This window comes from Lepidochelys kempii, chromosome 15, assembly GCF_965140265.1.
Source record: "Lepidochelys kempii isolate rLepKem1 chromosome 15, rLepKem1.hap2, whole genome shotgun sequence".
NCBI lineage: Eukaryota > Metazoa > Chordata > Testudines > Cheloniidae > Lepidochelys > Lepidochelys kempii.
In genome coordinates, this window is record NC_133270.1 from 13,090,597 (window position 1) to 13,118,247 (window position 27,651).

Consider the following 27,651-nt stretch of genomic DNA (forward strand, 5'->3'; position numbering starts at 1 on the left):
GCGCGACTGCGCTGGAAAATGAAGTCTCCTTTGGCCTCGGTCTCGCCAGCAGTTCTTCCCCCGATGCATGTTGGGAAACGTAGTCCCGCTGCTTCCACAGTCACATGCGGCCCCCCGATGCGTGGTGGGAGATGTAGTTCTGTGTGTGGAGCCGGCTCAGAGGTAACCGCGCACCGGGCAGGACGGTCCCGGCTGCTCAGCAGCACTCCGCCGGAAGGGACGCTGCTTAGAGCCCGTGGCCCCAGGGCGGCCTTGGTCCCGCAGTGAGGCAGCCCCCGGGGGGCTTGCAGCCCCACCCGGGGCTCTGGGCAGCTGAGGGGTGCGCACAGTTTCCTAGGATAAGAGAAAAGGAGGGCTTGCGGCACCTGAGAGACTAACCAATTTATTTGAGCATCCGCTTTCGTGAGCTACAGCCCACTTCATCGGATGCATTCAGTTTCCTAGGAGAATTTTATTTTGTCTTCAGTCCCTCAAGGGCGAACGAGAGGCTTGGGCCTTAGCCCTACAAGCGGCTCCAGGAAGCTCACGTCCTGCAGGTATGCACAGCTCCATTGACTTCAGCGGGGCGTCACACAGGTGGTGTAAGGGCTTGCCCAGGCGGAGCAGCCTGCACGGATGAGGCCTTGGTTACAGCCAGCATTGCCTCCAGTCTGTCTATTAAATGCTTTCTCTCCCAAAAGCCAGAGTGAAGTCCCGCAGGGCATTATCATGCCCTGCCCCTTCGCTGCTGCCCTCCTAAATGGCTTCAGAATTTAATGCTTTAATTTACAAAAATAACAATGGGAGACTATTCTGTTTGACAATTTTGTACCTACTATAGGCCCCTGTGCTTAAGCACGAGTAGTATCACCAAATTCACGAGAACTACACACGTGCTTAAAGTTAAGCACAGGATCAGGTCTTTAGTTCCAAATAACATCACCTCTTACTCATCTCCATGCATTTAGCATTTGTATAAGTGCTTGCAGAACCAGAGTTTATGATTCTTATAACTGCTAGATCTGAGGGGAACATACTTCTTTTTTTGTTTGTTTACTTTGTGCATTAGACAGCACTACATATTTGCCCCCTTGCTAAATAGATCAGTGGGGCCACCCTGAAGAGGCACATAATTAAGAATGGGAAGAGACAGAGGACTAAAGTAATAAATCTAGTAAAGGCATCAGAAGCAGGCAAAGTGGAGCAGAGGTCTACTACATGGGGCAAGATTATGGAGGACTTTATGTAGATGAGGAAAAAAATTAATAGGGTGCTGTAAGAGACAGGTAGCTAATGAAAAGATTCAAGAAACAGGGATGGAGTGATGGGATAGGAAGTTTACTTTGGGCAGCCTCATTTTTTAACAGACTACAGGAGGAAGAGGTGAAAGACATGGAAGCCAGACAAGCTAGTTACAGAAATTAAGACTAGATGGAGACAGACCAGGTGCCCCTCAGAAAGATTTAAAGAGAAAGAAATTCTTCAGGTTAATTGAAATTATTTTCTTCATATGACTTTTACATCTATAATTCATTTAAATTGAAAACTGAAAATGAAAGTATAAGGAAAGAACCAAAGGATGACCTAACAATTAAGAAACATTCCTACGGAGCAGCAATCAGTGGTATTTCTATAGTTCAGGTTCCACATACTTTTCATAGTAAAAATCTAGTTATGCAAGTTCCAGTTGACTCAAACAGAATCAGGATGACATTTACAGCCAATTTAAAGTGTGGGGAGTAATCATCACAGTGTCAGTAGACTCACTGTACTGACACCAAGTTACAATGACAAATGTTCTGAGACAAGCAGCCATGCATGTTGCACTTGTGATAATGTGGCAAGTATGGGCACCTGCATATTACAAAGGAAGCCACACAAAGCTTTCAGAGCTATAGCTGCAGGAAGAAGCTTGTTAATAGGTTTGTAATTATAATACACAGAAAGATGTGGAAAAGGAAATGAAAATACATTCCCTGGCAGGCAAGTTAGAGGTACAGCGGTAGTGGGATTTCTCTGACTCAAATAAGACACTGTATTATTAATCTTTGAGGCAGTAGAGTGGGACATGGCACACCTAGGAGCATATTTGGTAAGGGAAATGTCAACCAAATTGTACTCACTTTGCTGGTCGTTCACTTAGCAACAGCAGCACATTTTGGAGTAAGACACATGTGGATAGGACCAGTCACTGTAGTGTCTAGGGCTTCAGAAATTTCAGACAGTGAGACAAACATTAATACAAGTGATGAGGCAGTCAAAAAAACCACACAGGTGAAACTGGATAGCACACCTTTGTGAGACTGTGAGTATTACTTCGCTCTCTGCTGAGTGCAGCACTGGAATGGCCCAATTCAGGCATGTAGGTGGGATGCTCTAGTCCAGCAGCAGCTGTGGTTTCTCAAGGGGAGAGAACGGGCAGAGCAAGGCTGTGTGCTTATATGTTCCCAAGTGCCAGTTTCTTAGCACTATAAACCCCTATACACAAGTTGCCATTTCCCTCATTTGGTAAGGGGTTTCTCTCATATTGTACTGATGTTACTTTCTTAATAAGCTATCTTATCTCTCAATTATGTGGCAATTACTTACATTCACACTAAGGGACTGATCCTGAAAAGTGTGATGAGTATAGATTTTTTATGAGGAACTTAGAACCATAGAATTATAGGTAAGGGGTGAGGTTTTCACAGGAGACTAAGGGAGTTGTGCCTAACTTGATATGATGCTGTAAAAGGAAGGAAGATAATGAAGATGTTCAAAAGGCATAAGTAGCAGCGTTTTGATCAGACTAGAAATGGGAGGCCAAACAGGAGATTATTACAATAATTAAGACTAGACAGAGTCGATAGATCCTGGTGTCATGGAAAGCAGTGTGGGCAGTGGGCACTGTTCCCTCTAAGCTCTGCGTGTGTGCGCGCTCTCACACAGATCCTAAACCCCAAGCACACGGTGAAACACCACGCACACATTTATCCCGCGTCCCGACCGCACATTGGTTGGGACGCCCTTTGTCCCGATATCGGGGACCACTCACAATCACTGCTACAGTCCTGGGGCTGACATGGCGGCGCTTCCTGGGGCAGCTCCTGGCTGTGCGCCTGCCCGCTGGCAGGAGCCTGCAGTGCGGGCGGTGGCTAGGCACAGAGGTGGAGGGGGTCTCAGTGTGCTGCATTGGCTCCCTCCTGCCCAATCAGAGCTGCGGGGGCAGGGCTTGCAGGTGCAGACAGTGGGCAGAGAGCCCTCTGCCCCCCCCCACACCCGACCCTAGGAGTCAGAGGGACCTGCTGGCTCTTAGGGTCTCTGCGCGCGGCCGATGCCTGCAAGCCCTGCTCCGCGGCTCCGGCAGCTCCCATTGGCGCTTTTCCCGGGCAATGGGAGCCACAGAGCTCACGCTTGAGGCAGGCACAGCTCGTGGAGAGTCTGGAGACCACCCACCCCACCTCTCCACTCTGACCCTAGGAGCCACAGACCTCCCAGCAGGGCTGGTGAGTGCGGCCAAGGAAGGGGGCAGAGCGTGATGGAGTGAGTGTCTGGATTGGAGTGCTGGGCTGTGAGGGTGTGGAGGGCGCTGGGCAGTGCGGGAGGTTTCTGTGTTTTGGGATGCTAGGCAGTAGGGGCCTGTTGGGGGGTGCTGGGCTGTGGGGGAGATCTGTGTGTGTCAGAGCATTGGGCAGTGGAGGTCTGCGTGGGGCATTGTTTAGTTGTGGTGGGGGGAGTGTGGGGAAGGGCACTGGGAGGGAAGGAGGGAGGAGAAATCTGTGTGTATTGGGAAACTAGCAAGTGGGGGGTTCTGCGTGGGGTGCTGGGCAGCTGTAGGCGGGCTGTGGGCGGGGGGTCGCTGGCCAGGGGTGGTGGTGTGCACAGCACTGTGCATTTGTGGTGGAAATGTGGGGGGAGAGTTGTGGGGAGGCTCTGGGCATAGTGGGTTCAGGGGGTGCAGGGCAGGGGAGCTGTGTGGCTCTCTTGCTACCCCCTCATCCCCCCACTCGCCCAGTTTGACCTGATATTTCACTCTTGCGATCTGGTCAGCCTATTTACAGGCCACTTTTGACATTGTTCATCCGCCATCTATCAACACAGCAAGATTCTAAAAGCTGGCAAGGGGGGGAAAGGAGGGCAATGAATCATACCCCTCCCTGCCAGCATTTTGAATGTGGAACGTTGATCACGTCGGGACGGTCGGGACCCACACATCTCCTTGTAGTCTATTCATTTGGCTGTGTACAAACTCAAGTACGTGCAAATAAGTCAAAATGCCTGGCTGTAGTTGCTAAGGAACTGCAAAGATTTCCCAGAAATGAACAAAGGTAAGTGTTGTTTCTGTGATTGAAATCTTTCAAAGGCATTGGACTTCATACATTTATTTGTGATGTTTTACCATTTTCCCACGTTTTTTTTGCCACAGATGCATGGACGTGATCAGAGCTATGCACAAACTTCTGGTATCCTGATCGGTATGATCTCCCATTTGCCCTTTTGTCGAGTCATGCTGTTAAGCGCATTGAAATAGTAGCCATATAATAAAAGTATTAATTTTAAATAAACCAATCTGGTAAAAAAATCAATTCCAAAATGTCACTGTCTAGAGGTCTAAAGCGTAAAAGAACAGCGACTTCATTTAAATCTGGATGGCTGGATGAGACTATAGAGACGGTTACACCGAAGTCACATAGTGTAATGCTTGTTAAACTTTGTGAAATATTTATATATCATGAGGACAACGGAGTGGTTTGTGTATATTGTCGAGATTCTAGAGCTTCAGGAGAATTTTCAACAGGAAGAATGTGGAACAATGTTTGGAAGTTGGATTTCTTAAAGCGTCATCTGTCAAATCCCTATGTTCAAAATACAAAGACTTCCTTGCTGAAGAGATTGTTATAGTCAGTCAGTACAATGACTTCAAGTTTGCAGTAGCTGAAAGAATCAAAAGCCAATTGGTTTTAAGTTTCCCAGATATGGTGACATTTGCTCACCAGAATGAACAGTTTCAGGATCTTGCAAAGTTGACGGATATAGGAGGAACATTCCTAGCATCAAGTGCAGAGTGTGAGCGTGGCTTTAACTTAATGAACACTCTAAAAAACAAACTACAGAATCATTTACGAGTAGATCATTTGGACATGCTGATGTGTACTAAGAGTTACCATCTGGATGGAGGATTGATAGATCTGGACAGAGTTTATATTGAACGGGCAAAAGAAAAAGATTGCAGGGAAAAACAGTCAGGTTAGTTTAGCAGTCTTTGACATTTCGACCAATAAGGAAATTAAAATGCATTTGTAATTACATATCTTATTCTTGGCTGATAATCATTTATTGATATATTTTTTTAGGAAAATTTTAAATTTAAAACACAAACTGTTGTTTTTCGTTTTTTACTTATGATGTCTCTATCTGAAAACCCATATAAGTCGACACAAATTGCAAATTAAAACTTTTTAAATATATACACATTTTAGTCACTTGGGCACATTTGCCTCATGGTGCACAAATTTGAACTCAGCTTCAAATATTTGCACAGAAGAAATTTTTTGCGCACACAGCCTGTCAAAAATTAGAGGGAATATTGGCAGTGGGATACAAGTTGGATGACTGCCAAGCCAATGGTCCTCAACCAGGGGTATGTGTATCCTTGAGGATACACAGAATTCTTCTGGGGGTACATCAACTCATCTAGATATTTGCCAAGTTTTACAACAGCCTACATAAAAAGCACTAGCAAAGTCAGTACAAACTAAAATTTCATACAGACAAAATGAGAAAGTAAGTGATTTTTCAGTACTCGTGTGCTGTGACACTTTTGTATATTTATGTCTGATTTTGTAAGCAAGTAGTTTTTAAGTGAGGTGAAACATGGGGGTATGCAAGACAGATCAGACTCCTGAAAGGGTTACAGTAGTCTGGAAAGGTTGAGTACTGTGCCAAGCTAGCATGATGAAGCAATGTGTTCACACAAACAGTGCACACTAAATCAACATGCAATTAATTAACTTTCAAAGTAAATTATATGATATATATTAACTGACATGTTAGTATGCTTTAAGAATTGTATTGTGTGTACCAAGGTCATTTTAATCAATGTGCACAAACTAAAATTAGTGTATAGTAAACCTCCCATATGGAGAAGCCCTTCGAGATGTAGATCACCTCAGTCTCAATAAACCCACTCTAATAATTGCACATCAGTGCACAGTGGTGGATTTTCTGAAATAAGCAGCCACGCATATCGTTCATCTGTGAAAATGTGGTGGACCTGGTCACCTGTAGGACACAGGGAGAAGCTATGAAAACTGTGGATGGAGGACAACAGCATGCTAATATGTTTACAATGGAAATACACTGAAAAATATAGAGCAGGAAGATAAAATACATTACACAGCTGGCAAGTTATTGTTTGTCAGAGCCAAGGGACTGATAGTTTTGTAGTAGAAAGATTTCTGTGACTCACTGCACCCTTTGCCTCCGTTTACAAATAAGTTACCGGTAATAAAAGCTCTTCGGGGGGGAAAGAAGTGGGTTATGGTGCATGTAGGTGCACTTAACACTGCATCATACTTCATTTCGGAGATATCATCCAAATTTCTCTCTCTTGCTGGCCATTGACCTGTTAGCATTGGCAGCACTTTTAGGATGAAGTGTATGTTTGGATGGAACCGGGTCACTGCATTAAGCAGGGCAAATGTGCCAGACGCCTATCCGAAAGACATGAGAGATGTCCCGATAGCTCTGCAAGCAGGCAGATCTATGCGCAGCCAGCCTGAGAGAGGAAATTGGTGAGGGCCCCTTTAAGGGGGGCTTGTGGGCGGAGCCCTCTGTTCAATCACGTGGGAAGGGCGCTCTGGCCAGACTCTATGGTTGTGCGACGATGAACCCGGAAGAAGGCAGGCGGGCGGGGGGCGCAGGCGTGAGGCTGGGGTCGCCGCTGCCGGTAGGTTACTGCAGGGCTGTGTCCAAGTGGGGCGCCCTCTGCCCTCCCCGGATTTTCCAGGCGGGGGGGGCTGGCTCCAAGGCCCCCGCCGGGGGTGGGGGGGGGGAGAACCAGTGACAACTAGCTCCCCCCGACTGAGCTGCCGCCCTGCCCCCACCGATAGGGAGACACCCCTCCCCGGGGGCGGGCGCCCGCGCTCCTGGCCCCCGCCACGGGGTGCGGCCCCCCCGGCGCCGAGTAAGGCTTGGTGCCCGTGAGCGGCCCGCGGCGCTGTCCAGCAACGGAGTCCCCGACTGACCAGCCTGCTGGCCCGTGCCGGTGGCTACACGGAGGCGCTGCCCAGGGCGCAAGGAATCCGCCCACCCCGGATATTTTAGGCCCGCTTCTTCTGGCGCGTCCCCTCCCTCGCCGTCCTCCTCATCCTTTGCTGGGTAAGGGGCTGCCGCGGTCGGAGAGCCATCTTGGTGTGTTTGTGGCGAGGGAGAGACACACGAATAGGTGGGGTGCAGCTGTCCTTGCGATCCTTCCCTGTCCGCCCGCTCGGCCGGCGTGTAACCCAGCGGCTTATTTCGCTGGAGCCGGGACTCTAGGGAACGAGTAGCGCTCAAAAGCGTTGGTGGGAGCCAGTAGCAGGACTGGTTCGGTCTAGTCTTGCCTGTGGGAACCAGGATCAAATAAACGATCACTTACAGCCCCATTTCTGTTATTTACATTCGTGATTCTGAGATCCCTTTTAATTGACCGCTGGAAACTAAAATGTCTTCTGCAGGGCTGTTCCCACAGCTTTAGAAGTACTGTTACAACCACAAATAGGATCAAGGCAGAGAGGTTAAAGGTGAATGAGCGGTCAGCCTTGTCCTTCAGGTGTCAGGAAAAGCAAAGCCGCAGTATATAGCAGGGAATCTCATTGAGAAGTCAAATCTTCGTCCCACCTGTAGTGCTCTATTGGTAGAGCAGAGACTGGATTCCATTGTTCTAAATGGAAAGAAGATTCTTTAGTCAGACTGCTGACCCCGTGCTGTTCTTATTTTGAGTGTCTAGCTCCAAAACTAACCTAGCCCGTGGTCCCAAGGGCCACTATAGTTTCATCACTGAGTCCTGACAAAGCAGTCATGGAATAGGGTTGCTAACTATGCTGTCCTGCCTTATTTGGACCGTGTATCTTGAGATTGGGATGACTGTTGGGATGGTGTTTTCAGTTCCACGTGAGCAATAATTGTAGCAATTAGAAGGGATAGTTTGGGAGTAAAACTGGAAGTTGACTTTACCTGTCTTTCTTGCCTGACCTGAGAAAGGACATGAACTGATTAGTTTGGAACCCAAATTGATTTCTGGGAAACTATCTTTCAGTCTTGTGTAACCTGGAATACCCTTTTCATAATTAGGAATCTGTGGGTTGACATTAGGAACTGGACATTGGGAGTGATATTAGGAAACTGGAACTGCCCTGTTATTGGAAAGAATAGGTACTTTGTTGCAAGAAAGCTCCTTTCTTCTAACCCATAAAAGATAGTACAGAGCCTGTAATAGATCTTTGGGGCCTGGAATTACTTTGGGAAGGAAAGTAATGTTTTATAACAGATGCAATTGGTATCAGTAGTGCCAGTGAATCCACATATGGCAGTTAAACCATTAGATCATGGGTTCTCAAATTTTTTAAGGGTGGACCAGAACTTAAATGTCTCCTGGACACCTTTCTCTCATTCACAATTATATGATATCTTTGTGGCAAATACGGCAATGACTTAAATGGAAAAGGAATATTGAGAAAGCATTTATGTATTTTTACCTGTCTTAATCTGATTTAACAGTTGGAAACACAGGGGAGAGCAAGCAACGTTTGACCAGATAGCTACCTGCACACCAACAAAATATCATTCAGTGGACCAGAATTTGAAAGCCATTGCATTAAATTACCTACTGCTTAAAAACCTGCACAGTCTCACAGAATCTTTAGGGTCCTTTTTAAGTTCAACTTTTCTCTGTCATTCTTTCATCTTTTTTATGAAAGAGATGGTTAAAAAAAAGTGCTTGTTTTTATACCAGAGTTCAGCTGTGGCCGCTGTCTGTCAGAATCCATGTGACATCCTAAGTAGAAGCTGTGACAATTATAATGTTAAAAACAACAGGCGAGCGTGACCTGTAAGGAGGAATAAATAGCAGAAGCAGTTGAACTCTTAAAGATACATTGAGGCCTTATGAAAAAGCTTTGGAAAGACTTTTTTGCTTATTTAGCATTTTTTCTGTATTTATAATTCCATTATTATGCATTAATGCCCAGTGCGTGGCCTACAAGGTAGCGCTCAAGAACACAGTGCAAACTATCATATGGTAATTTTATAGTTTGGGGAAAGGTCACATGAGAGAGAAATATTGGGCAAGCATCTCCGTACAACAGCCACTGTTAAGAAATTCGTACTTTTAAGGTAACTCCATTATGGTGTGTTTCTGAGAAACATTTTGTGAACTACTATATTACAATAATATATTGCTGTTCAGAGAGAGAGAGACACACACACACAAAAAGGGAAAAGTCGCATAGTAATGTAAACACTAGTAAATTCAGTGGAAGTTTTGCCATTAACTTCGTTGGAACCAAGATTTTCCTCATGATCTCTAGCAGTGGTTCTCTAACTTTTTTTTTTTTTCCACGGACCACTTGAAAATTGCTGAGGGTCTCGGCAGACCACTTAATGGTCTTTCCAAATTTAGTTTGTACCGTTAGCTAACTATTGTAAAGCGCTTTGGATAAAATCGCTATATAAAAAAAACACTTCATAATAATTAACGTTTTTTTGTTCTACAAATAAAAGCACACAGCTGATATTTTAATATCCGTAGTCTTACCTTTCTAATGCGACGGATGTGCCCTCTCTCTCCCCCGCCACAGAGCTGAGGCTGGGAAGGAGGGCTGTCTCTCTCCAGCAGCTGCCCTGGAGCAGGGAAAGTCGTCTCTTTCTCTGGCTGCCGCAGCCCTGCGTATCCCAAATTCACCCCCCTCCTTCTCATCCAACTGTCCCCTCCCACCTGCCGCCTATTACCCCCAAGGCTACCACCTCACTTTATATGGCGTCTTCTCCAGGGTCCAGACACCTAATTAGTGGAGCCATGCCTGTGCAGCTTCACTAATTAGGTGGGTGGCCCTTCATTCTCTCGTGTGCAGCCGCCCAAGCGCGCACCTTAGAGGGAACTATCCGCAGACCACCTGAATTGAGCTTGTGGACCACTGGTGAACCACTATCCATGGACCACAGTTTGAGAACCTCTGATATAGAAAACAGAACTTGTACTAAGAATAATCTCTACAGCATACTACAAATGATGATGAGCATAATGTGGGTATGTGAGCATATGTGTTGCAGTTTATGAGTAGGAAGAACATGTATTTGCATCTGAGAGTAGTCTGTGATTGGATAATTAATGTCTGTTGTATTGCACAAGACAGTTGAAGTTGTATGGTCAGTTTTAACTTTGGCATTTCCTGACTCTTGATTGCCTAGCTATGCAATTTGCAACTTTAACATTTTCTCAGCATAACTTTGCAGTGAATACTATATAGTAAAATATAGAGCTGTGAGCGTAAATGTAGTTTAGACAATATTGTATCATGGAGATTTCTCCCTTTCAAATGTTCCACTGATTCTAGAGACTGGAAATTGTTTAGAAGTTCAGTTCTTCCTGAAAGTTGTCTTTATATTCCTACTTTAGTGCTGTTTTTCTAGAAGGTTACTAATTTTGACAGCAAAAGCATGCTGTCACAGCACTGAACATTCATAGCCAAGGTTGTAAAAGGCCAGTATGGTCTCCAAATGCCTTAGTGCCTTCCTTTCCTTGATTAGCCGTGAGTGTAGGGACCCTAGCCCTGGGCCAAGAAGGGGCATTTGTGGAAATGTGCTTAGCTAATGTAAAAAGGCAAAGACAAGAAAAAATACAACAAAACAAGCCCTTTGATGTACTCTGGTAAACTAAAGATGGAGACTCAATTTACAGCTTCTGTTACAGCAAAGGTATCTAAGAACACTGTGCAGCTGGGAATTTGGTAAATGAAAGTGACATTTTGCACCAAACTCTGCTCTTGGTGTAAATCCAAAATAATCTCATTGGGGTAGAACCCTGTTTTAAGGTCTCTCCATTGTACTTAAGGGTTTGTGTGTTTTGCTGATTGTGATAACAGATAAAACGCTGTTAATCAGCAAACACAAACATTTGCTATTTTTGTTGTCTCACAGAATTCCTCTTGCTATAACTGGTGAGGTACTGAGAATTTCTGCTTGTGATGGCAGAGGATCAGGAGCTGACTCAGCCATGCAAGACTCCCCTGGAGCCCTCCCTCCAGCAGTGCACCAGCAACACTTACCGCAGTGTAGAGCACTCCCAGTCCTTACTCACTGGCCTGGTAGCTCTCCGAGATAGTGGCATCCTTTTTGATGTAGTCCTGGTAGTGGAAGGGAAACCTATTGAAGCTCATCGGATACTTCTAGCTGCGTCATGTGACTATTTCAGGTGAGTCCAGTGTCACTGTGAATCTGTAACCAGCATCTTTCTCAATATGATTCAAACAAGGAAAAAAAAAAAATTGTGTCTGTACTTCCATCTTTCTTCCCCTGGGACTCCTCGTCCTTTCCCAAGTTGTACTATGTTGCATATGGCATACCAGGCTTTATTCAGAACACTTTAATGCCTGCCCATTGCAATCTGGAGGCCTACCCACAGAGGAATGAAAGAAATAGAAATTGAGCCGTATCTTGGAGTATCCTTATCCTTGTGCATTTAAAATCAGACCCTTAAGATGCGTTGAATGCATTTAAAATATTTAATTTGTCTCTTTTTATTTTTCTTTTGTATGACTTTCAAAATAAAGCTAATCTCTCATTACTCCACATTGAGTTTTGCTTCTAGGTGCCTCCATTTCACTCAGAACCCATAGTAGCTGGAGGAACATAGTGTTCCCTGTTTTATACGTGCCCCATTTGTTAGAAGTATGACACAGTCATTTTACAGAGCTGTTAAAGTTCTATTGGCACCAATGAGATTTGGCCTGTTACAGTAATTTCATAATACATAGCAAGTTATAAAACATGTTGTGGGAAGTAGTGGTCCTACATGCTGTTGTTGTTTATGTAACTTGGGAGGGGCAATCCAACTCCTGATGTAGTCAATGGGAGTCTTTCTATTGATTTTCAGGGGAGTTGCAGCAGCCCTTAGTTGCTAAAAATTAAAAATACTGAAAAGTCATGTCTCGCATCATAGATTTAATGTCCCGGAAGTTTTCAGTTCCAAAACCACATTAGTTCTAGTGAGTGGCACGCAAAAGTGGGACAAGCCTTTTTGTTTTAACCAGTCTTATTTGGAGTAATACCACACTGATCCAAAACACACACTCCCAGATTTCAGCTCTGAGCACATTTAGAGCAAATTGGTTTCTTTGCATTCCTGATGGTGCACTTGAAGATTCTGTCTCCTTCAAACACCTCCTACTTCTTCAACCCACAAATCCTGATGTAACAGCCATCATCTTTCTAGACAAGGATTGCATGGGACTTCCTTAGACCCCATCGACACTGCTTTGGGGTAGGTTGCAGCTGAATGATGTGAAGCACTCCTTTCCCTTCCTAGCAGCTAAGGGTATGTCTACACTGCATAGTGTACCTGTGTCTAGCCATCCATGCCTGCAAAGCTGTGCTTGTCAAACTTGCTTATGAGCGTGCATACTGCAGTGGTATGAATGCCCCATGCCCTGTCCACACAGTCACTGCATTGACAAATTTCTGATGTTCTGATTTCTGGAAGCTGGGGTTGCTTATGGTGAATGGGAGGTGAGTAGGAGCTTGGGAATTAGAAAGGCCAGAACACACAGGCCCCAGGAATTGTGGGATAGCATTGATGGACTGTCTCAATCTGAATCTAGCCACATGAACCCTTAGCTGTGTCTTTGCCACAAAGTGGGAGGGCAGAGATGTGTGGTACAGTGAGACAAGGGCTTATACCAGTATCCCTGGATGAGCCATCAAACGCATGTGCTGAGAACATATAGGCACATGACTGAGGGCTTTGTGTGGATGGTAGGAGGAATTGGGCTTAAACATGTTTCAGAGTCTGTTAGACCTGCAATGTAGACATTTAATGGGCTTGTTCACCGCTGAACTGAGTGCACTCACTTCTCTATCACCCCACCCCTTTTTGGAAGAGAACACAATGGCATCTGAATCCATGGGTCCTTTGTAGCAATAAAGCACTGTTATTAGGCTAGCACACTTCAACGGCTATTTTAAACTTCTTTAAAAACAAAGGCTTATAACATGAACTCTAAAACCTTTGACAGGTTTCAGAGTAGCAGCAGTGTTAGTCTGTATTCACAAAAAGAAAAGTCGTACTTGTGGCACCTTAGAGACTAACAAATTTATTTGAGCATAAGCTTTCGTGAGCTACAGCTCACTTCTTCGGATGCATTCAGTGGAAAATACAGTGGGGAGATTTATATACATGGAGAACATGAAACAATGGGTGTTTCCATACACACTGTAACAAGAGTGATCACTTAAGGTGAGCTATTACCAGCAGGAGAGCAGGGTGGGGTGGGGGGAAAACCTTTTGTAGCGATAATCAAGGTGGGCCATTTCCAGCAGTTGACAAGAATGTCTGAGGAACAGTGGAGGGTGAGGGAGGGAATAAACATGGGAAAATAGTTTTACTTTGTGTAATGACCCATCCACTCCCAGTCTCTATTCAAGACTAAGTTAACTGTATCCAGTTTGCAAATTAATTCCAATTCAGCAGTCTCTCGTCAGAGTCTGTTTTTGAAGTTTTTTTGTTGAAGAATTGCCACTTTTAGGTCTATAATTGAGTGACCAAAGAGACTGAAGTGTTCTCCGACTGGTTTTTGAATGTTATAATTCTTGACGTCTGATTTGTGTCCATTTATTCTTTTACGTAGAGACTGTCCAGTTTGACCAATGTACATGGCAGAGGGGCATTGCTGGCACATGATGGCATATATCACATTGGTAGATGTGCAGGTGAACGAGCCTCTGATAGTGTGGCTGATGTGATTAAGCCCTATGATGGCGTCCCCTGAATAGTTATGTGGACACAGTTGGCAATGGGCTTTGTTGCAAGGATAGGTTTCTGGGTTAGTGTTTTTGTTGTGTGGTTGCTGGTGAGTATTTGCTTCAGGTTGGGGGGCTGTCTGTAAGCAAGGACTGGCCTGTCTCCCAAGATCTGTGAGAGTGATGGGTCGTCCTTCAGGATAGGTTGTAGATCCTTGATGATGCGTTGGAGAGGTTTTAGTTGGGGGCTGACGGTGATGACTAGTGGCGTTCTGTTATTTTCTTTGTTGGGCCTGTCCTGTAGTAGGTGACTTCTGGGTACTCTTCTGGCTCTGTCCATCTGTTTCTTCACTTGAGCAGGTGGGTATTGTAGTTGTAAGAATGCTTGACAGAGATCTTGTAGGTGTTTGTCTCTGTCTGCGGGGTTGGAGCAAATGTGGTTGTATCATAGAGCTTGGCTGTAGACAATGGATTGTGTGGTGTGGTCTGGATGAAAGCTGGAGGCATTTAGGTAGGCATAGCGGTCAGTAGGTTTCCGGTATAGGGTGGTGGTTATGTGACCATCGCTTATTAGCACCGTAGTGTCCAGGAAGTGGATCTCTTGTGTGGACTGGTCCAGGCTGAGGTTGATGGTGGGACGGAAATTGTTGACATACTGGTGGAATTCCTCAAGGTCTTCTTTTCCATGGGTCCAAATGATGAAGATGTCATCAATGTAGCGCAAGTAGAGTAGGGGCATTAGGGGACGAGAGCCGAGGAAGCGTTGTTCTAAATCAGCCATAAAAATGTTGGCATACTGTGGGACCATGTGGGTACCCATAGCAGTGCCGCTGATCTGAAGGTATACATTGTCCCCAAATGTGAAATAGTTATGGGTGAGGACAAAGTCACAAAGTTCAGCCACCAGGTTTGCCGTGACGTTATCGGGGATACAGTTCCTGACGGCTTGTAGTCCATCTTTGTGTGGAACGTTGGTGTAGAGGGCTTCTACATCCATAGTGGCCCGGATGGTGGTGTCAGGAAGATCATTGATGGATTGTAGTTTCCTCAGGAAGTCAGTGGTGTCTCAAAAATAGCTGGGAGTGGTGGTAGCGTAGGGCCTGAGGAGGGGGTCTACATGTTAGGGGGGCTTATTCCTTCACCCACTTCCTTCCCTGGTCCTTCTCGCATGAACAAAGAGCAACAATACCCGAAGTCCAAAGGTGCAAAGAATTCGATGTTTATTGGGGTGAACTTCCAGCAAGCATGATTCCAGTTTCCTTCCTTAGTATCCTCCTTCCGAGCTCTGACACCACAGAGCCTTACACCTGTGTCCCTGTTCCCATTCCTGCCCTTAGCAAAACAGTATTCCAATTTCCTTACCCCCATTCCCATTTCCCCTCTTTAGCAAAAATTATTCCAATTTCCACGCCCCCATTCCCTGTTCCCATCTCTCCACCCACACACCCATCCCCTCCCTTCCTGATTGACTGCAGACTATATAGTAAAACTTGAGTTCAGTTTAGCTATATCTTAACCAATCATTTTCCTGAAATTTAACTAACCAATCCTAACATATTGTAACATGATTATGTAACCAATTATATCCCACCACCTTAATAGTTTACACCCAGCAAAATTAATTATACAGCACACAGGAACAATCACAGAACCAGACAGAGATTATACAGACAAACAATAGCAAAGTGGGAACTATAATGACAAAACAATACAGAAGTGAGGATTTCACATCCCAGCTATTGATAAGTGAGTTCTTGCCAGACAGGATGCTATCAAACTAAGTTTCCTTTTACATTTTCTAGGCACTTCCCTTTCTCTGGAGGTGATGGGAATACAATTCTGTCCTGATAGTGCCTAACAGCCCAATAGCACCTTATTTCAATGTGACTAGTTTGGAATGTGAGGATGTGACTGTTTGCTTCCTAGCTTATGGCTGCCTCTGCTGCTTAGCCAAAGGCCTTAGCCTAAGAACAGGGCCTCAGACTGTCACAGTAAGAGAAGGCCCTTACACCAGCAGACAGTGATTCTGATTCTTTCTTTTGTACCTCTATAACTAGCCAAGTGATAGGAATACACCTAAATTCTTAGAGTATAGGCCTTTACAGACAGGCCTGAATATCTATATCCTAACACTACATAGCCAGACCCTGCTGTCAGGGTGCCAATGCCTGATGATGGGGCATCCAGGATTTCCAGGTTTATGGATCTTGGGTAGCAGATAGAATACCCCAGGTTCCAGGGGTGTGTCTGTGCGGATTTGTTCTTGTGCTTTTTCAGGGAGTTTCTTGAGCAAATGGTGTAGTTTCTTTTGGTAACCCTCAGTGGGATCAGAGGGTAATGGCTTGTAGAAAGAGCAATGCTTTCTCAGCGTACTTCCTGGAGTACGGGATTTGGGAACAGGCATGGAGGCTTTGCAAAGCTATCTGTCCAGTTACCCATCTGACCGAGTGTTTTGGATGTCCCCAGAACAATATGGCTAAGCTGGGTTGAACTGTACATAGCTTTGGTACGTCTCCAGTGTAGCGTGTACCTTTTTTCTTTCTGCAGAGGAATGTTTGCTGGTGGTCTAAGAGAGATGGAACAGGAAGAGATTCGTATTCATGGAGTCTCCTACAATGCTATGTGTAAAATCCTGAACTTCATATACACCTCTGAACTGGAACTCAGCCTGAACAATGTGCAAGAAACGCTAACTGCCGCCTGCCAACTTCAGGTGAGGAATTGGGAGATGGAGCAAGAAGACACAGGGAGGAATGGGACAAATAAGGAATGGGGACACTCTGGGGAATAAATGGGAGAGGTTGAAGAGGTGAACAAACACAATAGAGGAGGAGTAAAGGGGCAGGGGCTTTTCTGTCTACATATATGGATTTGACTAGAACTTTTTTCTGAATGCTCTAAACTGTGGAGTAAGGGCTTGTCTACACTTGCAGTGGTGCAGCTGCAGCACTTACTGAAAGGGCTACTCCCCCTGCCCTCCTGTTGACATAGCACCGTCTACACTGGGGGTTAGGCATGTTGCTAAGGCATGTGGATTTTCCATACTCCTGAGTGACGTAGTTATACCAACATAAGTTTGTAGTGTAGACCAGGGCTTTGTAAGTAGCTAGAGATGTGTATAAACTGGGTTTGGATGGATGGATATGTTGTTTATATAAGTAGTTTTATATTTTTATTTATAATTTTTCATCATTTTATCCAGAGTGTGATTCTTTTATAGTGGTTGACTTCCCCGATGTGCTTAGTGACTCCTGAGGGGAGATTCTGTTAAGAGTTCCTACATTATGATCTACATTAAAGGACCTAACTTCCTTCTTCTGAAACTGTTTTGGTGCTGCAGCCTCTCAGGCTCTCATCTACAGTATAAAGGCTGATTCACAGACCCACTATGGGTGGAACTACGATCCCAGTTGATACAACTACAGTGGCTCTTGTTTTGCCATGAAGACAGTTTTTGCTTCTTTTATTTCCTACACTGTACATGCTGTGATATTAGATCACATACTCACTAGATATTTACTCTATTAACCTTTGTGGAGTCAACAGAAGTTTGTCATGTATAGCAAAGAACTTTCCTGCTATCTCCTGGTGTCCAGAAGCAATGTCATATTGTACTCAGTAAACTACATAAAATACATTAGCTTTCCTTGCAAAAGGTTTCCTCTACATTTGAATGATACAGCCCAATTTACTATCCTGTTGTGCCTTTCTGTGCGTCTGCCTTTCGCACACTGGTTAATCTGTCTGGAAACAGAAGAACTATATTCTGTTCATCTACAAACTCACATTGGATCATATTCACGTCATCTTTGGTGAAAGCTATGGTCAACAGTACTCCATTAATCTATCAGTTTTTATTTCCACGCAGTTCTGATAACAGCCAGAGACCACTGTCAGCCTTCTTGGTGACAGGTGTTCCCTGCAATTTATTACAACTTCCTCAGCTTGGGTCTTCCGTACTCCTATAACTCTGGTCTCTCCAGTGTAAGAGAAGAATTTTTTTTACTGAAATAAACAAACAATCTGCTTTGTCTCTTGTAGATTCCAGAAGTCATTAAGTTCTGTTGTGATTTTCTCATGTCCTGGGTGGATGAGGAGAACATCTTGGATGTATACAAATTAGCTGACCTCTTTGACTTGAATCAGTTGAGCGAGCAGCTGGACTCCTACATTCTCAAGAACTTTGTAGCTTTCTCAAAGACAGAGATATACCGCCAGCTACCCCTGGAGAAGGTCTACTCCCTACTGAGCAGCAACCTCTTGGAGGTCAACTGTGAGAATGAGGTTTATGAAGGGGTGCTTCTGTATCATTACACCCTAGAACAGGTAGAGACAGATCAGGTCTCACTGATGGAGCCTCCTAAGCTACTGGAAACAGTCCGCTTCCCCCTGATGGAGCTCCAGATCCTGCAAAGGCTCCATGACAAATTAAGCCCATGTCCATTAAGAGAGACTGTAGCCGATGCACTAATGTACCACAAGAATGAATGTCTTCAGCCCATGCTTCAAACCTCACAGACACAGGTGAGGTCAGAGTTCCACTGTGTAGTGGGCTTTGGAGGGATGCACTCCACTCCATCCACAGCCCTCAGTGACCAAGCCAAGTTCTTGAACCCCATATTGGGAGAATGGAGGCACTTTACTGCTGCATTAGCCCCCAGAATGTCCAACCAAGGAATTGCTGTTTTCAACAACTTTGTATACTTGATTGGGGGAGATAACAACGTACGAGGTTTCCGAGCAGAGTCCAGGTGTTGGAGGTAAGAGGAGACTACTTCTGCCATCATTATTTTTTACCAGCCAATTACCATTCCCTGAGTCGGGCAGTCACTTTCACAGTGCACATGATAGCTGGCCAGAAAAGTTGGGAATTGTACTGAGATCTCATTGAAAGAAACTGCAAGGACTAAGGAAGACCAACCTGATTGTAAAGGAGGAAGCTTTCTGTATGTGCATGTTTCATTTGCTAATCAACCACAAGGGGGAAAGCAAATGTAGCAACATTACACAACAGCTCTGTTGAGTTGTGGTAAAATTATCCTTGAGTTCTGAGCATGGGACTGGGAGCCAGGAACTCCTGTGTCCTGATCTTGGCTCTGACACAAACTTCCTCTGTTACCTCGATTGATTTTCTTAATTTCTCTCATCTGTAAAATGGGGATAATATTTACCACCCTGTAGCGTTGTTGTGAGGCTTTATTAGGTTAATGTTTGTAGAGCGCTTCAAAGTCAGCCGTGCTACTGTATGTAAGCGTGAAGTCTTGTGTGTTTGCCTGAATAGGGCAGGAATGGAAGCTTGTTAACTGTTTCTGAAGAGAGAACTCTTCATCCCTTCTTAGACAGAGGGGAAATGTCAGAATGATTGTCTGCAGCAATGAATTAGGATGATCAAAAATTCAAAGTTGTAGTATATGTGAATCTGATATAAAAGGCAAGTGATTTAAGGAGCACAGCTGTGAAACACTTTAAACACAATTGTAACATCAGTTGATTATTTTGAATTGGTGTGTATAATGCCATTAAAGAGCATCCTGCTACTTCCCAAGATTGAAGCACAACTAAATAACGTAAAAAAAAGTCTTAAAATTTAAGTTAGAAAATCACAGTTGAGCCTGGTAACAGTTTTGGGGTTTTTTTTAAGTTCCATTGAGATCAGGCGTTCTTTCTAGATTTTAATGCCCATTATGTGGCTAAACAGGTGTATTACAAGTCCTGTGTCTGACAACATCCTTTTGTCTGCAAACTAGTGATTTTTATAGGTTTTAGTCCAGTTCTTGTGTTTGTCACGTGCAAGATGAATTTAAGTTCCTGCCATTGCATTCAGGCTGCTCCTGTAATTAAGATTTCAGTATTTTATCTGGAATTGATATTTAGGGGGTGAAAGCTAAAGTTTGAAAAGGTTGAAGTACCTGTGATAGGTTCATAGAATCATAGAATATCAGGGTTGGAAGGGACCTCGGGAGGTCATCTAGTCCAACCCCCTGCTCAAAAGCAGGACCCATACCCAATTAAATCATCCCAGCCAGGGCTTTGTCAAGCCTGACCTTAAAAACTTCTAAGGAAGGAGATTCCACCACCTCCCTAGGCAACGCATTCCAGTGTTTCACCACCCTCCTAGTGAAAAAGTTTTTCCTAATATCCAACCTAAACCTCCCCCACTGCAACTTGAGACGATTACTCCTTGTCCTGTCCTCTTCCACCACTAAATAGTCTAGAACCATCCTCTCTGGAACTACCTCTCAGGTAGTTGAAAGCAGCTATCAAATCCCCCCTCATTCTTCTCTTCTGCAGACTAAACAATCCCAGTTCCCTCAGCCTCTCCTCATAACTCATGTGTTCCAGACCCCTAATAATTTTTGTTGCCCTTCGCTGGACTCTCTCCAATTTATCCACATCCTTCTTGTAGTGTGGGGCCCAAAACTGGACACAGTACTCCAGATGAGGCCTCACCAATGTCAAATAGAGGGGGACGATTATGTCCCTCGATCTGCTCGCTATGCCCCTACTTATACATCCCAAAATGCCATTGGCCTTCTTGGCAACAAGGGCACACTGCTGGCTCATATCCAGCTTCTCGTCCACTGTAACCCCTAGGTCCTTTTCCGCAGAACTGCTGCCTAGCCATTCGGTCCCTAGTCTGTAGCTGTGCGTTGGGTTCTTCCGTCCTAAGTGCAGGACTCTGCACTTATCCTTATTGAACCTCATCAGATTTCTTTTGGCCCAATCCTCCAATTTGTCTAGGTCCCTCTGTATCCTATCCCTGCCCTCCAGCGTATCTACCACTCCTCCCAGTTTAGTATCATCCGCAAATTTGCTGAGAGTGCAATCCACACCATCCTCCAGATCATTTATGAAGATATTGAACAAAACCGGCCCCAGGACCGACCCCTGGGGCACTCCACTTGACACCGGCTGCCAACTAGACATGGAACCATTGATCACTACCCGTTGAGCCCGACAATCTAACCAACTTTCTACCCACCTTATAGTGCGTTCATCCAGCCCATACTTCCTTAACTTGCTGACAAGAATACTGTGGGAGACCGTGTCGAAAGCTTTGCTAAAGTCAAGAAACAATACATCCACTGCTTTCCCTTCATCCACAGAACCAGTAATCTCATCATAGAAGGCGATTAGATTAGTCAGGCATGACCTTCCCTTGGTGAAGGGGTTGTCACCCCTTGGGGTGCAGTCTGGAACCACTGTGCCCCCTAACAATTCAGCTAGGTTGGCCTTTCTCACATTGCTCTGGTGATACGCAGCCAGCCTCTCCGGGGACTGTTATCACCCAACACAACAGCAGGTGGTGCCAGACACCCAACTGAGTTACCTGAGTGCTTTACCTAAGCTACTCAAGAATTTAATATATATAAGCACCAGCCAATTTCCCAGCTCCCCAGCCTTGGACCCCTACTGGAGTATAAACCCAGAATTATACTGTCTTGCACTGCACAGGGATCTGTATAGTGCAAGCTCATTAATAGCGTTCACTCCACTCTTGCTGTGAGGAAGATATGCAACAAGCCTGTGTTATAACCAAGCTGAGATTTTTCCCAAACACTTCACTCAGAAACCCAGTGGTTATGATAAAACTTAAAACACGTTTATTAACTACAGAAAGAGAGATTTTAAGTGATAACAAACTGATTAAAGCTGGTTACCTAGGAAAATTAGACAAAAACACAAACTAAGCCTAATATACTAGATAGGATTTGAATCAGCAATATCTCACCCTCACTGATGATACAAGTAGTCCACCAAGTTGCCAAACACAGGCTAGAATCCCTTTAACCTGGGACCAGTACCTCTCACAGTTCAGTCTTTGTTCATCAGGTGTGCTCTTGTGTGGAGAGTGAGGCCCAGAAGTGATGTCCCTCCCCATCTTTTTATAGCCTTTCCATATGGTAGGAATTCTTTGTTCCAAGCTAAGTTCGCAGCCCAGTTTGTGGAAAAATACAGGTACCAAAACGGAGTTCATTATCTCATGGTCTGGTCATATGCCCTTGCATGCCTTGCTGAGTCATAGCAGCCCTTATCTGTAGGCTGTCTGCAGCATTCTCAGGAAGGCTCACCAGGTGGGGGATAAGCTTCTCCCAAAGCCTATTGTTTTCCTTAATGGCCCATTACCTTGAATAGGCCCTTCACAATCAGCTGTCTAGACTGCCAAAGAGTCCTGTGGCACCTTATAGACTAACAGACATATTGGAGCATAAGCTTTCGTGGGTGAATACCCAGTTCTTCGTCTGACGAAGTGGATATTCACCCACAAAAGTTTATACTCCAAAACATCTGTTAGTCTATAAGGTGCCACAGGACTCTTTGCCGCTTTTACAGATCCAGATTAACACGGCCCCTCTCATACCGTCTAGACTGGAAGCATCTTGCCTAGTGGGTGTCAACCAGGTGTAACCACACTTTGAAGTACAGATACATAGTCAATATTCATAACTCCAGATACAAAAATGATACATGCATACAAATAGGATAATCCTATTCAGCAAATCATAACTTTTCCAATGAGACCTCACATGACACATTCTGTACAAAGTGCATCATAATGTTGTCATAATTACATTATATTCATACCACTATGAAGAATATAGGTTGCAGAGTGTCACAGTACCCTCTTACCAGCAGATATCTGAACAAATCAAAGAAGCTCCAAATTTTCATGTCCTTCTTGGCCTCTCGAATTCCCAGGTACAAACTTTGTGCTATTTTTAGCCAATTTTTACATTGTGGAATGATTGCAAATTAACAAGGTTGATGGTATGTAGACTGGCAGTGGTGCAAAGGATACTGGAAACAGTAGACGTGTACAACATGATAATATTTGCTTATGCATTCTCCTTCAAAATACAATAAAAACTTAGCTGATAAATATATTTTGATATGAATGGCCAAATTTCACTCTAGTGAATTGCACCTCCTTACAGCGAAGCTGAATTTGGGCCAAAGAGAATGCATTGGTCTCAATCTATGTATGTGGTGCTGACCCATGTTCCAGCAATGATAGTGTCCACGTCTCAGTACCCTGTGGTAGATTTGTGTTGGTAACCCAGTTTGATCATATTCCCTTACAAGGTATGACCCACGACACAACAAATGGTTCCAGATCCAGTCCCTGCAGCAAGAGCATGCTGACCTCTGTGTCTGTGTTGTGGACAAATATATATATGCTGTCGCAGGGCGAGATTATCATGAAGACCTAAGGGAAGTAGAGAGGTATGATCCAAAAACCAACACGTGGGAATACATGGCACCGCTGAGGAAGGAGGTAAGGAATGCACATGCCAGCAAACGCTAATAAGCTCCCTTAATATTTGCCGTCATCTTTCCTAAATGCTTTTTGCTACTTTTCTCAAGCATACCTCTCAATCTGCAAAAATTCTTGTGGCTGTCAGTGGCCTCTGTGTATGGGACAAAATATAGTAAGACGGATGCTTAAAATATCACTGGATCTGCTTCTTTGTGTATGTTCTCTCTAACTGAATCAAAATGTTAGGCCTTAAAAATTAAGTCATATTGAGAAATTAATTTTGCATTTGCACACCATCAAGGTAAACATCCTATGTGCATGACAGAGGTTAGTTTGGATGTAATATTAAGCCAGTATACCTCTTTGTGAGAACGGTTGAGAGGTATGTTCTCAAATGGCAGCTCCATAGAAGTTGGAAGTTTGTATTCTACTTTCCAAAGAAAAGTAGTTCCTAAATAATGTAGGGTCTGATCCGGAGAGGTACTGAGCACCTACAAGTCCCATCAGTTTTAGTCAGAGTTGCAGGTGCTCAATATGTCTCAGGATCAAGCCCAAAACTGGTATGGGCAGAGAGGGAAAAAATCCCTAAGTGTATGAGTACCAGGGACAATGTTCGTATGACCTCCCATTGAAATTAGATACTTGTCTTCCTCTTTTCTTACTAGTTTTCCCCCCGTAAATGTTAACTTTATTATTGTTTTTTAAAAAAATTAAAATTTAATTTCATGCTGGTGAAAGGTGCCTGCTTCATAGCCTTGGAGAATGAAGGCCTCTGTTTATTCCCAGAATGGATACAGCATGGGCAGCAGTAGTGCAAGCTTCCCCCGTCTCAGCCCTGATCTGAAGGGACCACCTCTAGGGTGATAGGGTAAGTCAGTCTCTATGGCCCATTCAGTCCTTGGCCACTGTTGTGAGACTGCACGCAAAAGTGCCAGTGGTGGAGGTTTGTGATATGACCATCAAACAAGGGTGCTGGTGGTGGAGGTTTATGTGATGTGACCATCAGCTCTTGGTGAACTAAATTGAGAGCACTGCGCTCTTTTGAGATAAGTCACTGAACAGCCACTTACATAGTATTTATCCTTCTAAGTTTTCTACTTAACCAGCCAAGAAGTGTTGTTTTTAGGTCTCTAAGAGACAGTCACAAAACAAGGAGGACGTAATTAAAAACTGCATGCAAAAGTTCTTGATGACAATTTTGGCTAGGAAAGAGAAGTAAAATTCTAATTCACCTTTTCAAGAAAGTATGCTGAATCCTACTATAACAAGTTTTGTAGCAGGTTAACAATACAAAATAAAACCACTTCACAATGCTTCTTATCTGAAAACCTCAAGTCGCTTTACAAACACGAAAGTATTATTCCCATTTTACAGGTGGGGAATGGAGGCACGGACAGGTGAAATGACTTGCCTGAGGTCAGTAATAACAAATCAGTGCTGAGGATAGAACCCAGGTCTTACGACTTGCTCAAGTTCTATCCACTAGGCTATTCTGCCTTTCTGATAACCTTGCTAAAACTTCTGTAAGACTTAATTTCTACACAGGGCTTCAAAAAAGGCAAGGGAGGAAAGCACTGGTATTGAAGAGGTGCTAATTCAGGAGCACTAAGAAACATGAAGGCACTGCAGTTGTGGAGGAGTCAGAGAAATTCTACTTAATTTCAGTTCAAGGACTGATCCTCACACCTACGGAATAACAGCATACACAGAATTCTTCCAAATGTTGCCATCTAAGTAATCAGAGGAAGATACCATCTCTGATGTCATGTATTGCCAGGAGATATATATTCCATACTTACTTACTGTGCTTGACACTGGAGGAAACACAAAAAATGAAAACTGTCATTCCCCTCTGTGCCTTTTCTTTTGTGATGGTGTAGGTGTATGCACATGCTGGAGCAGCACTGGATGGAAAGATGTATATTACATGTGGGAGGAGAGGAGATGATTATTTGAAGGAACTACACTGTTATGATCCAGGGGCTGACCGCTGGGACAGCTTAGCTGATGGTCCAGTCAGACGTGCCTGGCATGGGATGGCTGCACTTCTGGGAAAGCTGTACGTGATGGGAGGTAGCAACAATGACTCTGGCTATAGGAGAGATGTTCACCAGGTGAGAAGATGTCATGGCTATTTCTTTCCTGCCCGGACATATGACACTCACATTGTGTCGTCATACCTTCCTCCCATTGAGATAAAAACATAACTACCAGCCACACACTAACTATTGGACTGCCTCTCCTCCGTCTAACTGACAAACATTGCAGTGCTTTACTTACTCCTCCCACCCCTGCATGCATTCTCTCTGACTTCACCAACATTAAAACTCTTAATCCTTTTGGCTTCTTGTAATTTAGAAAAAATCAGTGGTGGGTGGTGAACATCCAACTGGGCGGTGCCTTGGTGATAGCAACTAAGTGCTCTGGGTATTTTCCAGCAAGGCAAATCTAAATTCTGTAGCACTCTGGTGTGGCAGACTAGAAACTCTGCAGCAGCTTCATTAAAACTAAAAAAGTTGTTGTATTTTTAAATGAATAATATGAAATTAAGTCAATTATTATCCAATAGTTTTGATTTTAATTCAATTTATTTTACACTATCCCCACACTTTCATTTTTTTGATATGTCAAGTGCTTTGGTATTTGCAATGCATAACTAGACAGTGTCTTGAGGAAGGTGTTGGCACTCGATTGGGAGCAATTGAGTTTTAGCATTTGTAGTGGCATAGAATTTGTGAGAAACACATTTGTTAGATATTTCTACTAAAATGAATCAGCAGTGAAAAAGTTAGCAATGTTGGGATTTATCTTTGAGATTTACACATAATACCCATTATGTAATATTAATATTGTACACTATGGCAGACACCCATTACATGTAGACATTTTAAATGTTTTTTAAAGGAATAAGTTACCTTGCATCTTTATATTCTTTTAGGTTGCCTGCTATAGCACAAGTACTGATCAGTGGACAAATGTATGCCCTCTACCTGCAGGGCATGGAGAGCCAGGTATTGCTGTCTTAGCCAATAGAATCTATGTCTTGGGGGGCAGATCCCACAATCGAGGGATCCGGATGGACTATGTCCATATTTATGAAGCTGAGAGAGACTGCTGGGAGGAAGGTCCCCAGCTGGAGGATGATATTTCTGGGCTGGCTGCCTGTGTCCTCACTCTGCCTAGGGCTATTCTAATGGACACAGAGAGGTGGACTCCAGAATGGAACCCAGAGCGACTACAGCATCACCCTGACTTTGCCTCTGAGGTTATGAGTGTGTCAGACTGGGAGGAATTTGACAATTCAAGTGAAGATTAAGGACCCGAGGATTTTTTTTTTTCAGGGAGGGAAGAAAATTAAGGCTTGGGAAATTATTTAGAAACTTTTTAATGTCTTTGGTATAACATACGTTGAATCAATATTTAAACATTTGGAAACTTAAACGTTCTGTACAAAAGGTCTTCTGCATTCTCTCTATTTGTCACAAAGCAGCAGTGTGAAAGCAACCAAAGAACTTTCTTTTTTTTTTTCTCAATAAAAAGGCAGAGGTTTTTGCCCTTTGAAGGGGCCTCTTTTCAACCCACAGCATGGACAGAAGAAGCACAAAAGACCTAGCTTGGCTAGCTCCTTTGCTTCAAACTTCCAGCATGAAATCACTTCCTTGTTCCTCTGTAATGACCCTGTCAACATCAAATCTAATGGCCAGGAAGATACAACCAAGTGTCTGCCTGTGGCAGTTGTCAGTCCGCTGTATAGGTCACACAGTGAGAGTGAGTGCTGTAGCAGTGACCGCAGCAAGAACGTTGGTTCAAACCCTCCTCCCATCTGGGCATGCAGCCATCCTCATAAAAGGCTTAGAAACTGTGATCCGACTCCCACTTCTGAATTACTATACTGCAGGCTTTGTCAACAAGGTGGAAGACTTCTAGAAAAATGATCTTTGTACTGGTTATGGTAATCTCTTTAATCAGATGAACTTTTACAGATACCATTTGTTCACAAATGAAATAATAAATCCTTGTGGGAACTTTTTATTATTTTTTTTTGGTTATTGTTTTTTTTCCCCCACCAGAATGTGGTAATCTAAAACTTGGAGGGCCAAATTCATTGCTTCATTATGGTCAGTGAAGTTACACCAGTAACTAATTTGGCCCAGTTATGTTGTTGTTTTATCTTCACTTATATGCTTAGAAAGTGAAAAAGAGATGAGATTGTTTTGCAATGGCATAAGGGGAAGAAGGAAAAAAACCTCAATCAAGGGTAACTTCGGTTGTGTCTACACTGCCACTTTCGGTGCTAAAGCTTTAGTCGTTCAGGGGTGTGAAAAAACACCACCCCCCCCGAGCAACAAAAGTTTTAACACTGAAAAGCGCCACTATAGACAGCGCTTGACGCAGCTCCCAGCGATAAAGCTACCACCCCTCATTCAGGGCGGTTATTT

The 27,651-nt window shown here is 44.0% G+C and overlaps 1 protein-coding gene across 8 annotated transcripts; it reads left to right on the plus strand.

Moving 5' to 3' along the window:
* The first annotated feature begins 5 nt into the window (after window positions 1-5).
* KLHL22 (kelch like family member 22) lies at window positions 6-27,247 on the plus strand. 8 transcript variants are annotated; one of them, XM_073312352.1, is made up of 8 exons: window positions 6,740-6,907; window positions 10,071-10,246; window positions 11,137-11,410; window positions 16,501-16,666; window positions 17,995-18,713; window positions 23,038-23,230; window positions 25,093-25,326; window positions 26,151-27,247. In XM_073312352.1, the coding sequence occupies exons 3-8, from the start codon at window positions 11,184-11,186 to the stop codon at window positions 26,526-26,528; spliced, it is 1,917 nt and encodes a 638-aa protein (XP_073168453.1). In that variant the 5' UTR covers window positions 6,740-6,907; window positions 10,071-10,246; window positions 11,137-11,183; the 3' UTR covers window positions 26,529-27,247. The 8 variants fall into 8 exon arrangements, with proteins under 8 accessions (XP_073168456.1, XP_073168453.1, XP_073168452.1 ...); XM_073312353.1 differs by lacking the exon at window positions 6,740-6,907 and adding an exon at window positions 6,938-7,338; XM_073312355.1 differs by lacking the exons at window positions 6,740-6,907; window positions 10,071-10,246 and adding an exon at window positions 6-536.
* The last annotated feature ends 404 nt before the right edge of the window (window positions 27,248-27,651 follow it).